This window comes from Thamnophis elegans, chromosome 1 (assembly GCF_009769535.1).
Source record: "Thamnophis elegans isolate rThaEle1 chromosome 1, rThaEle1.pri, whole genome shotgun sequence".
NCBI classification, from domain to species: domain Eukaryota; kingdom Metazoa; phylum Chordata; class Lepidosauria; order Squamata; family Colubridae; genus Thamnophis; species Thamnophis elegans.
The window spans coordinates 54,402,580-54,416,263 of record NC_045541.1 but is presented as its reverse complement, the minus strand read 5'-3'; the positions used below and the strand labels follow the sequence as shown (position 1 = coordinate 54,416,263).

The following is a 13,684-nucleotide window of genomic DNA, read 5'->3' as shown; positions in this document are numbered from 1 at the left end:
TAACTTTTGGATGTTTTAAAAAGATTGGTTTTTAAAATTCAGGGAGAATACTTCTGTGCTTACAAAGCACCTGAGGTAGGTAATTGATTGGCTTGAGACACAGAATATTGGACTATACCCAGTAGTTGTGTTCTTATGTTCTAATACACTTTTTCTTTCAGTAAAATGACAAATGGTTTCGTGTAATACTAAAAATGAAACATTCCTTTTTGCTAAAACTCTTTCCTCAAAAATAGTGTTTTTCTGTTCTTAATACTATCTACCGAACTATAATCTTTGTAATGTCTTAATGATCCTTAACATTCAGGAACACTTGAGTTGTTAATAGTTCCCATCTGTGTTGTCTCCTATTCCGCACATGACACCCTATCTCATTCTGTGTAAAACCTTCTGCTTTTAAAAATAATTGGAAATTGTGAGTCACATTAACTTTGATTATTACATGGATTTACGTGTCGTAGTAAGAGATTAAGTAATAAGTCCATACTCAGCATTGTGAACAAACTGCCAAAACATTACACGATGTTATTATACTACTAATCATGTCATCACATTAACTTTATGGATTATCATACTTTATCAGACATGGAATAACTTGTGTGTGTTTGTATGTACACAGACACCCACAGATAAATAATCTAGTGAAGGAGAGAATGGCAAATGGATAAATGAGAGGCAGAATTATCTATAGATAGTAACAATAAAAAAGTATGTACACAGAGATAGGATTGTCCACGGTAACAACCTGGTTTCAAAATTAAGAAATATTACGAAGTTCTCTAGCTTATTTATTTTATAATGACATTGATCTGTGCAATTCCTTTCTCAAGGATCATCATCTTGAGTTCAAAGACAATACTATATTTTGGGGGATTGATTTGGTCTATTTTTTATGTGTAGAATTTGGATAAATTGTGCAGTGAGCACTTTCTGGCATAGATAATGATGTTTATTCCACAGTTTTTCTGAGTGATATAAGTATAAGTATAATCTTTATTGTCATTGTACAAATAAATACAACAAAATTGATTTCTTTGTTGCTTGCATTATAATGTGATTTGTTCTTGCTGGTAAATAGTTTTTGTTAAATGGTTATCTGTAAGGTATAAAACTTATCAGCCATTGCCCATGAAGTAGCAGCGCTTTTCCAGGATGGGACCATAAATTGCTGATATGATTGAGTGGTTTTATCTGGGGAGTGCAACAATATATATTACTTTTTCTTCTAGTATTTTGTACAGAAGATTATTTAAGAAAACTAAACATCATGAGTGGACACTGCAATTTAAAAAATGTTGATAATTTAAGTGCTATGATATATGATATCTATGAATCTCCTATCTGGCTTATAGATTATGAGGATTACCTTAAAAACCAAGTAAAATGTTGATGAATATTGGGTCAGCCAAGTTATAATCAAGGTCACTAACTTGGTCTCCAGTGAATATTCCAATTTTAAAGGTCAACCAAATAAGGTTAGAGCTATTACATAATTCTAATGATTCCTGATTACAGTATACTTTATGTGTCATATTTATACCTGGTACAAACAAAAGAAGTCCAGTGGTTTACAGTAGTTAAATGGAAAAAAACCAACCCATTTCTGGTGAAAGCAGTACAAACCCAAGATCAGACCTTAATAATTTATAACTACTGCACATAACATTAGACAAGATTGGACTTCCTATTATTCACCATATGCCCCCCCCCCCGAAAACAGTAATTCAGTTTTCAAAAGCTTCCAAAAGACAAAAACTGTGGGGTCAACCTGATTTCTAATGGAAGGCCATTTCATAATGTAGATGGTATCATCTAAAAGCAGCAGCAATGACCATCCACTCCATATATGTTGGAGAAATAGGGGGTTATTAGCAATTTCTCTGACAAACAAGAGAAGCAGGTAGATTCTGGATTGAGAAGATGGTCCTACAAGTACCTCAGTCCCAAGCCATGCAGAATTTATTGATAATGACCAGCACAGAAGCTAATAGAAAACTTTTGCAGAGACCAGAGCTAAGCTGTAATGTGCTTCTAGGAGCAAGTGCCAGCAAATAACTGGGTTGCTGATTCTGGACAAATCTGAGTGGTCTTTAAAAGCAGTCCATGTAGGCTGCATTGCAGTAAGCCCCAGGCATAGTAATGATATTGTGAGTTATTGTTGCAAAATCCTCTCATTCCAGGTGGGGAGCAGGCTGCAGCTAACATACAACTGAAATTAGACAAAAGTTCCTACCCCGCCCCAATACACACACACACACACACCTGCCCTCTATCTGCTCATACAGCAGTAGCCATTAGTCTAGGAGCAGTCACTTGAAACATACCTGCTTCTTCAGGGACAGTATCGTACCCCAGAGCAGAATACTGAACAAACCGCAACTCCATCTTGCTGAGATTGAGTCTCAGCAAGAACATGGGACAATACGTTATAGTACATACTGTAACATACTGATGACACTGTAGTCCAAATGGACATATGATCTCTCTCACTTATTTCATGTAGATGTTAAAAACATGAGAGAGGTTGGAACTCCAAAATGGCTGGATAATCTCTCTACCCTCACTCCCCACCCCACACTCACTGGTTGGAATCACCCATTTAGGAAGGAGCAGAACCTTGTAAAAAAGTATCCCAGGTCCCTTGTACATAAATGCACTTCCAGAAGGATACCATGATTATTGTTCCCTTTCAAACAGTCCTCAATTCTCACAGAAACAACTTGATGTCAAGAGATTATTAACTGCTTCCTCACCAGGTAACCAGGCAGCTCTCTGATTCCTAATTACAGCTACCGAAAGAAGGATTTGCTTCTTTTAATGAGATCGAATTAGATTAGTGTGGCTTAATATTGGAGAAGAAGGAATACAAGACAGCAGCTCCAAGCAATAAATGGGATCAGTGTTATCTGACAAATTTCCAATTCACCTAAGTCGGAGAGCAGAGAGCAGTTTCACTGCTATGGTTACTATGTGGGCATCAAACCTCTGTTCTCATTTATTCTGTGCAACATATTGTTCTTCCCCATGGTGCTTGGGGAAATAGCCAGCACTAATATTTGAACAGAATGCAATTGGTCTTTCTGTATGAAGTATACCTTGCCCAACTGGACTCAGCTTGTGGTACTCAAATCTTTTTTTTGGATACTGATGTCCAGAGTTTATTCACCTTTATGAAGATTAGGATTAATTCTGCACTCTAATTTTCACTGATAGAATTTTCACATAGAATTCTTCTTCATTTGGACAATAACGAAGCTATCTATGCATGGTAAAAATATTAAAATTATTTAAATCCAATATACTTGGTGATGGTTTGTTTACAAATTGTAAGATGATATAAAATCACACTTATAGCACTAGATTGCCTAGAATATAGACAGTGGAAGAATAAAAGCTAAATAACAAGTAAACTATAAAATATTTCATCCTAGGTGCAGAAAAAAAAAGCTTAAGAAAAGCTGATGTCCAGCCAGGCTTCTTATCCATTGAGATGAGAGTTGGTTGGAAGTTAGTAGAAACCAAGATTGCATTGTTGGAGAGCATAGAAAAGAAGTTGAACTCTGATAAGAGGATGAACTGTTATCAGGACTCTGCTTCCTGGCAAATATATCACAGATCTTTTTACTTTTGTGGAAACCTTTGGAAATTCTTTTTGCAAAGATCCCTATTTCCCAAGTGGTGATTGGTTCTTTCTTATGTTACTGTGATCAGAGTTATATTTTCAATAATTTCTGTCTATCAGATAGGTTTTCATAAAGACTTATTTGTTGACAAAGCTGTTTGCCAGAATAATTGATGAGTAACAGTCCATACCATTCCTTGGCTTTCAATTGTGACTTATTCACATTCCCTAAATCTCTAGCATTATTTTTTTTCTTTTCTTGAACAGCATTTGCCAACATTTATGGTACAGAAAAAATATGGAGAACATTGTAATGTTCTAGGAGATGTAATGCTTTAACTGTAGCCTGACTTCGATGATATAGCATGCAATGCTAAAAAGGTTTTAGCATTAAAACTGTTAAGAACTAATTGATTATGTATCTTCAAATCAGAGTTAGCTTCTAGTGACACACAGATTAATGTAAGTATGGATAAACAAATATAGATGTCTGTTGTTCAGTTAAATACCTTAAGGGTCTTCATACAGATATCTTCCCAATAAGTACCGTACATCTGGAACTCAACACAGTTAAAGGTATTTTATGCATTTTGAAACTCAGTGTGCCTCTAATTAGCTTTCTCTTAGCCTGAAGAAGTGTGAGAAAATAGGGAAAAAATACTGCTTTTTGCTCCATTCTTATTCATTCTTATTTTGAGTTGTTGGAAATCCATAAACTATACTCCCCAGGTGGGAAATGAATGTGTGGGAGAGATAAATAGGAACCTGATAATAGTCTTTGTGGATATTTTCTAACATATTTAGCATGTTAAATCAATATACATATCGTGAACCCAGTTGTCTAGTAAAAATGTCTATAGAATTAGTTATTAGTATTCTAGTGCATTAAAGTGTGTCCAGGAGACACACTCATGGTAAAACTAAAGACACAAAAGCATTGATTTCCAAGATGGGAAAGCCCAAGGATAAGGAGCAGATTAAGCCTCTACCTACTTCTGTTTGATCCACATCTCTCATAAAAATGTACAGCAAAGTGCTGTGTTTGAAAGTCTGTAGCAGTAAAAAAAAAAAAAAACCACCAATTTACCTTCTTTCCCTTATAGAAGAACTAGGACGTTTGTAATGGTGCTGGAAGCGTAGTTGATACTACGAAGTAATACTATTAGGTTAAACATGCATGCAAATAGGAAACTCCTGCAGGGTGCAGCACAGTCACATTGACTACAAATGTGAAAACTTATAGCGAATAGAGCTCAACGAAGATATTTACTCAATAGGGATTATTAAGAAAGGGATTGAAAGGAAAACCACCAAGTTTATATTGTACAGTAATCCATCTATATAAATCTATAGAACATCAGCATTTAGAATACTGGTGCAGTTCTGGTCGCTGAATTTCAAAAATGATACATCTGGAAAACCACAGAAGAATGCAAGTAAATTATCAAAACATTTCGTGATGACTTTCTTCTTTGATAAATGGAGAAAAGCACAAAAGATTCAGCAGTCCTTGACTTTGGTACTAACCAATAAGAAAGGCTTAATTGAGTAAATGGAAGTTACAAAAACCAAGTATAAGAGATAAATTCAAAGCATGATAAATAGGATTTCACAGCAATAGAAGCTATTGAAAAACAGAGCTCAAGGTGAGCGGGAATTCCTAAATATGAAATTCTTAAAGTGCAAATGCAAACAACTACAGTAAGTTTAAACATAAAGGATGATAGAGAAAGCCAACCATCTCACAAAAGGTCATTAGGTACTACTGGAGATAGAGTTTGTACTGCTAGAACGAATACTGTTAGGTTTACCATACATGAAAATTGCCTTCAGGTCCAGCACAGCCAAATCTGATTGCAAAAATAGAAAATTCTGAAAAATGAGGGAGTTAATAAAAAAGACTGAAAGGAACACCAGCTAGCAAAGTGAATGCCATTAGATAACCAAAATAGTAAAAAAATTGAATCAAGAAAAATACTGAAATTGCAGAGAAACCAAATGATCCTTTTTTGTTTTCATCTTTGTTACTATAGAAAAATAAGCTGGGTTTGACTTTTGAGGGGATGAAGGTGAGAAATAAAGCAGCTAAAGCAAATTGGGTTAACAGTGCATGATATTCTAGGAGATAGTGATATATCACCAGGTCCTGATGCCAGCCACTCTAAAATTCTTACATGTCAAATGGGCATTTAAGGCAAAAAAATAATGACCTTCAAATCAGAATCAGTGCCAGAGGACTGGAAAGCAGACAATATGATGCTAATTTTAGAAAGGGATTTGGGGAGATGCATAAGAATCCCAGACTGATCAGCTTCATAGTAATTAACTGTGATGGAGAGTCATAGAAATTGGATGATGGATAGATGGATGGTGTTTGTTTCAAATTGGTAGACATGGTAAGCACATAGAGGAACATGACTATCAAGAGGTATTTACTGGGATTTTCTCAAAGCCTTTGATATAATTCCTCATCAAAATATCTCTAGTGGCTGTGTGATAAGTTTTTTTTTTTTATGGACTAACTGTTGAAAAATAGAGTAGAAATAAACAGGAATTTTCCTGAATGGAGGAAAGTAAGATATATAGTGCTTCAAAGATTTGAGTTGGGACCAGTACTTTTCAATGTTTATATATGATCTTGACTTACTTAGGGATAAGCAATGAGTTGGCCAGGTTTGCATATGTTTCCAATTTATTCCAGGTGGTAAGCCATAAATGATTGCAAAGAGCTTTTTAAAGCTGATGAATAAAACTAATCAAGTAAATAATGAATGTGGTTAGCTGAACTAAGTGTAAACAGATGCACATTAAGTCAACATCCGCCTCCACCCTACAAGTTCACATGTATAATTGTTGGCATTTGAACCAAGAAATTAGTGACAAAAATATATTGGTTCGTTCAGTGACGATATGAGCTCAGTATTCAGGATTTGGGAAAACACAAATTCCACACTAGAGATCATTGAAACAAGGATAGAAAATAAACATAGTAAGATTTTCCAAATTCAAGATGTCTACATCTGTAATAGTCTGTGTAATTCTGGTTGCTAACTAAAAAAAAAACCTGGATCTGGGAAAAGGCAGATGAGGACAAGAAAATTTGAACACCTTGCCTGTGAGAAAATGATAGAACTTTGAGGACCATTTAGCACAGAAAAAAGGTGGAAAAGACATAAATGAGTATAAAATCATAGTTTGGAAAAAATAGAAACAAATTCCTTTTCAGAACATAAGGACTAGAGATCATCCAATATATTTGGGAGGAAATATACGTAGAACAGATAAAAATAATACGTCTTCATATAAGCACATTATTAACTAGTAAATTATTACCACAGCATGCAATGATGATCATTGACATGAATGCGTTTCAAAGAACATTTATCTAATCCACAGGAATACAGAAGAGGCTTTATTAAGGGCTGTTATTGGAATTAACACCACGAAGTTAGGGACAGCATTCCTTCAGCTACCAATATCAGGAAAACAACAGCTGGTGGTTGAAGAGGGGTATGCCTTCATGTTTGGCTTGTATGCTTTCCAGAGGCATCTGGCTGGCCATTGTGGGAAACCAAGTTCTAATTTGAAATGGATGTTGACCTGATTCAACAGGGCTATCCTTACGTTCTTAAGGAGTGCAATGTGGTTTTACATTCCAATAGTTCCTCTGTGTATCTTCTGTTGGGAAAATATTATCTTCTACAATATCTTTCCAACATTATTTGTGCAGAATGTAATTCTGTTGTAGAATTCAGTAATACAAGCTTGTATCGTGATCAGCAGTCTTCACTGCTTTAAAAGGAAAGTAGACAAAATGTATAGAGGCTGAAACTCAATGTGGCTACAAACCATGTCGATGAACTGAAGAACTGAAGACAATACGCCTCTAACCACCGGTTGTTGGAGATAACAAAAGCATAAGACTATTTCCCTCATGCCTTCTTGCTTGGCAACAGTGTGTAATAAGGTCAAGCACTGTTTTGTTCTTAATTATGATGAAACACTGTTTTTATTATCTTAATCATTGGGATTTTATTAACAGTGTTGTACTTGATTAATTTGAACCTTACAGCTCCTGAATTGATATTTGTCAAGGTTGTCATGTTTTGCTATAGCAATGTCTACTTTTCCCCCCCTGCAGGCCTCCGGAAAACTGTGCTGCTAACATCCTTTCTCATGGTAGTAGGCGCTGGCCTGAGATGCATACCTGTATCCAACCAACAAACAAGGAAATGGTAAGAAAATTAATAACTTATTTTACCACTAGGAAACTAAAGTAAGAAATATATGAGAAAGATCCTAAATTATTAAGTGGTAGAATGATCATTTTAAATAGATGAAAAAGTTAATAAAAATGTTAGTCATTGCATGTAGTCACACCAACAATTCAGTTTCTATCTCTAATACATTGAAAGGACATAAATTTATCCCAATCAATCTGATCCAAATAACTATATAGAAGGAAAAATGATACAATGCATATATATTTGCAAATTGTAATTGATACAGTAGTGATGTCCTGTGTGTTGGTTTCATCTCTAACAGTTCACACTGAAAAGAAGATGATCTTAATGTATAGGAGAGCCGTGATGGCGCAGAATGCAGTATTGCAGGCTAATTTCACCGCTCACTGCCAGTAGCAGTGCACAAAATCTGGTTCTCCACAGATAGTTTACCTATGAGAACATTAAAAATGGTCTGAAGCGTGAAATTTATCATTCCCCTTAATATAAATAAGTACTTGTATAATACTGTATCTTTATGACCTAGTTATTAATTTTAAGTTTCCTTAGCTGAGTTTAATTGTTTTTTAAGTGCTTATATTTTTGAAACTCCAGTGAACTTTAGAATATTAATAAATTTATTCATTTAAAAAGTAGCACACTATTCAGGGCACTGGCTTACTTTTTTCATTAAAAAAATCAATAAAGTATTGGTATAAAAACTGTAGACATATCTCATTCCTGTACAGAATAGGAGGAGGGGGGGGTTATTGGTGGCATGCACATGAACCACATACACATTGACACAGTTTGATTAATTCATCATTGAAAAGAGCTATTTTGTAATAGAATTTGTAAATGGATCCATTAAACAAAGAGGCTTCATAGATTAGCAAAAAATTAAACTGACTGGTGCATCTTAGAAGGTCTTATAAATTGCTGACTCTTAGAGGACAAAGTTAAGCACTGCATCTTTAATGCATAATTGACAAAACACAACAGTAAAAACAATGAAGATGCAGGAAGAATATAGAATCCAAAAGAAACTATGGAGAAAACCAACAATCAATCACATAACCAAAATGCTCCATCATGGATTTGCCAACAATTCTAGCTCATAGCCAGGGGATACAGCCAGATGTTAAGGACTCGTTTAAATGAGGTCAGGGTAAAGGCTATGTGAATCTCAGGTGGGATGGTGTTCCAGCATGCCATGAGAGAGAAAGTCCACTTCTTTGGGCCCCAACATTGTTAATTGATGAGACCTGGAAGATACCAATGGTTTTGAGACATTATGATTGGACAGGAAGTATAGGAGATAGGTGCTCCCTCAAATAACCAAGCCCTATGCCTGTAAGAGCAACATAACCAACAACTTGAATTTTACTGGAAGTCTACCAATAAGCAGTTCACAAGCAGAGGTAATTCATGGGCATGCTAGACCTGCCTATAAATACAGTGGGCAAAAAAGTATTTAGTCAGCCACTACTTGTGCAAATTCTCCCACTTAAAAAGATGAGAGAGCCCTGTAATTGACATCATAGGTAGACCTCAACTATGAGAGACAAAATGAGGAAAAACAAATCCAGACAATCACATTGTCTGATTTGGAAAATTTTTTTTGCAAATTATGGTGGAAATAAGTATTTGGTCAATATCAAAAGTTCATCTCAATTCTGTGTTATATATCCTTTGTTGGCAATGGCAGAGGTCAAACGTTTTCTGTAAGTCTTCACAAGGTTGGCACACACTGTTGCTGGTATGTTGGCCCATTCCTCCATGCAGACTCTTCTAGAACAGTGATGTTTTGGGCTGTCGCTGGGCAACACAGACTTTCAACTCCCTTCAAAGGTTTCTATGGGGTTGAGATCTGGAGACTGGCTAGGCCACTCCCGGACCTGAATGCTTCTTACGAAGCTACTCTGCCCGGGAGGTGTGTTTTGGGATCATGCTGAAAGACCCAGCCAAGTTTCATCTTCAATGCCCTTGCTGATGGAAGGAGGTTTGCACTCAAAATCTCATGATACATGCCCCATTCCTGTACACGGATCAGTCGTCCTGGTCCCTTTGCAGAGAAACAGCCCCAAAGCATGATGTTGCCACCCCTGTGCTTCACAGTAGTGTGGTGTTCTTTGGATGCAACTCAGCATTCCTCTCTCCTCCAAACACGACGAGTTGTGTTTCTACCAAACAGTTCTACTTTGGTTTCATCTGACCATATGACATTCTCCCAGTCCTCTTCTGGGTCATCCAAACTTCAGATGGACCTGGACATGTACTGGCTTAAGCAGGGGGACACGTCTGGCACTGCAGGATCTGAGTCCCTGGCGGCAGTAGTGTGTTACTGATGGTAGCCTTTGTTACGTTGGTCCCAGCTCGTCTGCAGGTCATTCACCTGTGTGGTTCTGGGATTTTTGCTCACTGTTCTTGTGATCATTTTGACCCCATGGGGTGAGGTCTTGCATGGAGCCCCCAGATCGAGGGAGATTATCAGTGGTCTTGTATGTCTTCCATTTTTCTAATTATTGCTCCCACAGTTGATTTCTTCACACCAAGCTGCTTGCCTATTGCAGATTCAGTCTTCCCAGCCTGGTGCAGGTCTCAATTTGTTTCTGGTGTCCCTTCGACAGCTCTTTGGTCTTCACTATAGTGGAGTTTGGAGTGTGACTGTTTGAAGTTGTAGACAGTTGTCTTTTATACTGCTAACAAGTTCAAACAGGTGCCATTAATACAGGTAATGAGTGGAGAACAGAGGAGCCTCTTAAAGAAGAATTTACAGGTCTGTGAGAGCCAGAAATCTTGCTTGTTTGTAGGTGACCAAATACTTATTTTCCCCATAATTTGCAAAAAATTATTTCCAAATCAGTGAATCTGATTGTCTGGATTTGTTCTCTCATTTTGTCTCTCATAGTTGAGGTCTACCTATGATTGTCAATTACAGGCCTCTCTCATCTTTTTAAGTGGAGAACTTGCACAATTGGTGGCTGACTAAATACTTTTTTGCCCCACTATATGCAATCCACAAAAGAGACATAGATAAGAGAATAGAAAAGATGTAGGGACATAAATATTGAGACATAAACATCAGTGAAGTCGAAATCTGCATGAAAAAGCAGTCATTTTTTACTACAAGCATTAGCTTTAGGAACATTTGTTAGCTTCAAAAAGTTATGCCATTAGCATACTGGGGGTATTGATTTTAAAATGTCTTATGTTTATCTTAACAAGAAGGAAAACTTCATAATTTGACCTCTGAAAATCTATAAATGTATGTGGCATGGAATGCAGATGCTGAAAAATAGATTATAGTATTGGTTAGCACATTGAACTAGCTGAGAGAGAAATGCCCCTTTAAAGATTTAATAATCATTTTAAGCATTTTGCTGTCGATTGCAGCTATAGCAGCCAATTAGAAGAATCCTACCATAACCTTTTAAGTAATCTTCATCTTTTAGTGGACTGGTTAAAAAAAGTACCCTGTTTCACTAATCCAGCAGCCTAGGATAAAGTGGCAGTGGCGGGAAGCAACTAGTGACTGGAGAGAAGGGCTGGCATATATTAGCCAATTGAAGTGGAGGCATTGCCTGGAAGAAATAAACCCAGTAGCCATATGGCCAGTGCCATTTTTGCCTGGAGAGATTAGAAAACACTACTTTTGATTATGCAACAAAAAAAGATCAGCAGAGGCTGCCTTCACAATAGGCAAGAGGCAGGCTGAGAACCACAGCATGCATTCCCACATTCAGGAATTGATAAATTCACATATTGAAATGAACAGGATATGCAGATGAGTCCTACGACCTACATGATGCATTTAGATTGGATTCCAAAATGTATTTTGGTGCACACAGGACCTAAATGTAGCATCTGTTTTAAAATAGCAGTACCTTCTCCCAAGATCCTTGCTACAAGAGGGCTAGTCATGTAAAATCTTGGGAAAATGCTGGAAGTGCTTTGAAGTGTTGTGGACTGTTGCTGTGTGTCATGTTCCTGGCACGCTCCGAAGCACATTTTGGAATTAACTAGGAAAGACTGCACATCCCTTGCAGAGATTACTATTGCAAAGAAGGGATACCTTGGAGGATATGCCTGAAGATTAGCTACGGCCAACAGCAAGCTGTGTGCCTATGAATTTTCATCCTATGTAACACCTGCATGAGGCTTTTTTTTTTCTTTCTACCTTTATATTTTCTCCACCACACATTGATCATTTCCTACTCCCCCTCCCCGTTTTCCGTAGAAGGAGATAGGGGTGTTGATAGATATTTGAAAGTTAAATATAAGAATGAATGCTTGGCATATGCATATGGTGGTCAGTTATGTCTGCATGTTGGGTCTCTTACTTGTCAAGCAATTAATATGAGTTAGTAGATAATTCATGGGCTTTGGTATAGTGGTTCAGGCATCAGGGTAGAAAGTGGGAGTTCTAGTTCTGTCTTAGGCACAAATCTACTGTATGAACTTTAGCCAGACTTTTCTCTCAACCCTAGGAAGAACCACTTCTGAAATTTGACAAGAAAACTTGGCCAAGAGTCTGACACAAATGACACACACAGACATACACATGTTAATTCAGTTATAGTGGTATCTTAATACTTGTTGTTAATTGGTTCCAGGAAGTGCAACAAGTACTAAAAATAATGAGTGCCAAACAAATCATGTGACTCACCATGTGACCTTTGTTTCAGCTGGGAAGAACTTTCTGTCTATCCCTTTTCCTATTCTAGCATGGAAGACTTCCTGTCTGCCCTCTGCAGCTATCCATTGTTTCATTTTGCAGCAACATTCTCAGCATGACCAACTTCCTGTGCATTCTCCACAGCCATCCTCCTCTTCCTATTGCAGCACACCAAGTACCAAACAAACACCTTTTCTTTCTTTTCCCCTTCTTTTCTACACTCTTCCGTTCCCTTTTCCCTCCCCTATTTTTCCTATTATTTGCTTTTGTATTTTTGTATTTTATATTATAAACTAATAAAAAGGACAATTAAAAAGAGTACCAAACAAATGACAAGTACTGGGACATTTCCTGTCAAACTAAGTCAAGTAACAAATTCGACGAGTTTTGAAATAGTCGAATACTGAGATACCAATGTAATAAAATTTTCCTTTGGGGGAATATGTGTTTGGCAGATACATATATGAGTTTATTTGCACACAAGGATACACAAATATTCCATGCATACATTTATTGCATAGGAACAGAGAAATTCTAAGGTTGTTATTTTGCTGAAGCTGGCTTTACATAGTATCTTTGTCAGGATTATCTTACCACTCTTCTTTTTGGGGAAATCCTCTTAAATTCGGAGTTGTTTTTTCTTTGAAGTAAATGCAATTGATATTAGCAATTTAAGAAAGAGCTCCCTGTGTTCCAACATCTAGTAACTTCTTGCTTAATTGTCTGTTGATCAGACAAGTGGCTATTTACCAAACACTTCTTGATACTTATATGTATTGTATTCATATTAAAGAAAACTTGCCCACTAAGTCATTTAAAAGCATCTTTGTCTATCTTTAAAATAATTATTTACTGTTTACCTTGCTTTGTTTTGGAAAATGTTTGGATGGCCTCCTCCCTCTCCACTTATCTCAGTGTGGCTCTGATTCCCTATGCCAATACCTTTTGAACTTAGATGCAACTTTGACCAAAGAAACATTTTCAAGAGGTTGACAGACTGCAATAACACAGTGTTATGATGTGAAAGTCAGAGAAAATTTGTCATTGTATTGCCAGAGGTCTTGCTGTATCATTATGCTGTTGCCTTTTCATTGTCAGAATGTTGACAGAAATGCCATGGAATTGGCCTGTTATGGCAGAATTTGCTTTATTGCAAATCTT

At 36.7% G+C, this 13,684-nt stretch overlaps 1 protein-coding gene across 1 annotated transcript in view; it reads left to right on the top strand.

Moving 5' to 3' along the window:
- The window catches only part of SLC49A4 (solute carrier family 49 member 4), a 101,238-nt gene that overhangs the window by 13,046 nt on the left and 74,508 nt on the right, over window positions 1-13,684 (top strand). Inside the window, exon 2 of the mRNA XM_032216060.1 lies at window positions 7,764-7,857. Coding sequence (XP_032071951.1) covers window positions 7,764-7,857 — 94 coding nt within the window. The remainder of the gene's footprint in view (window positions 1-7,763; window positions 7,858-13,684) is intronic.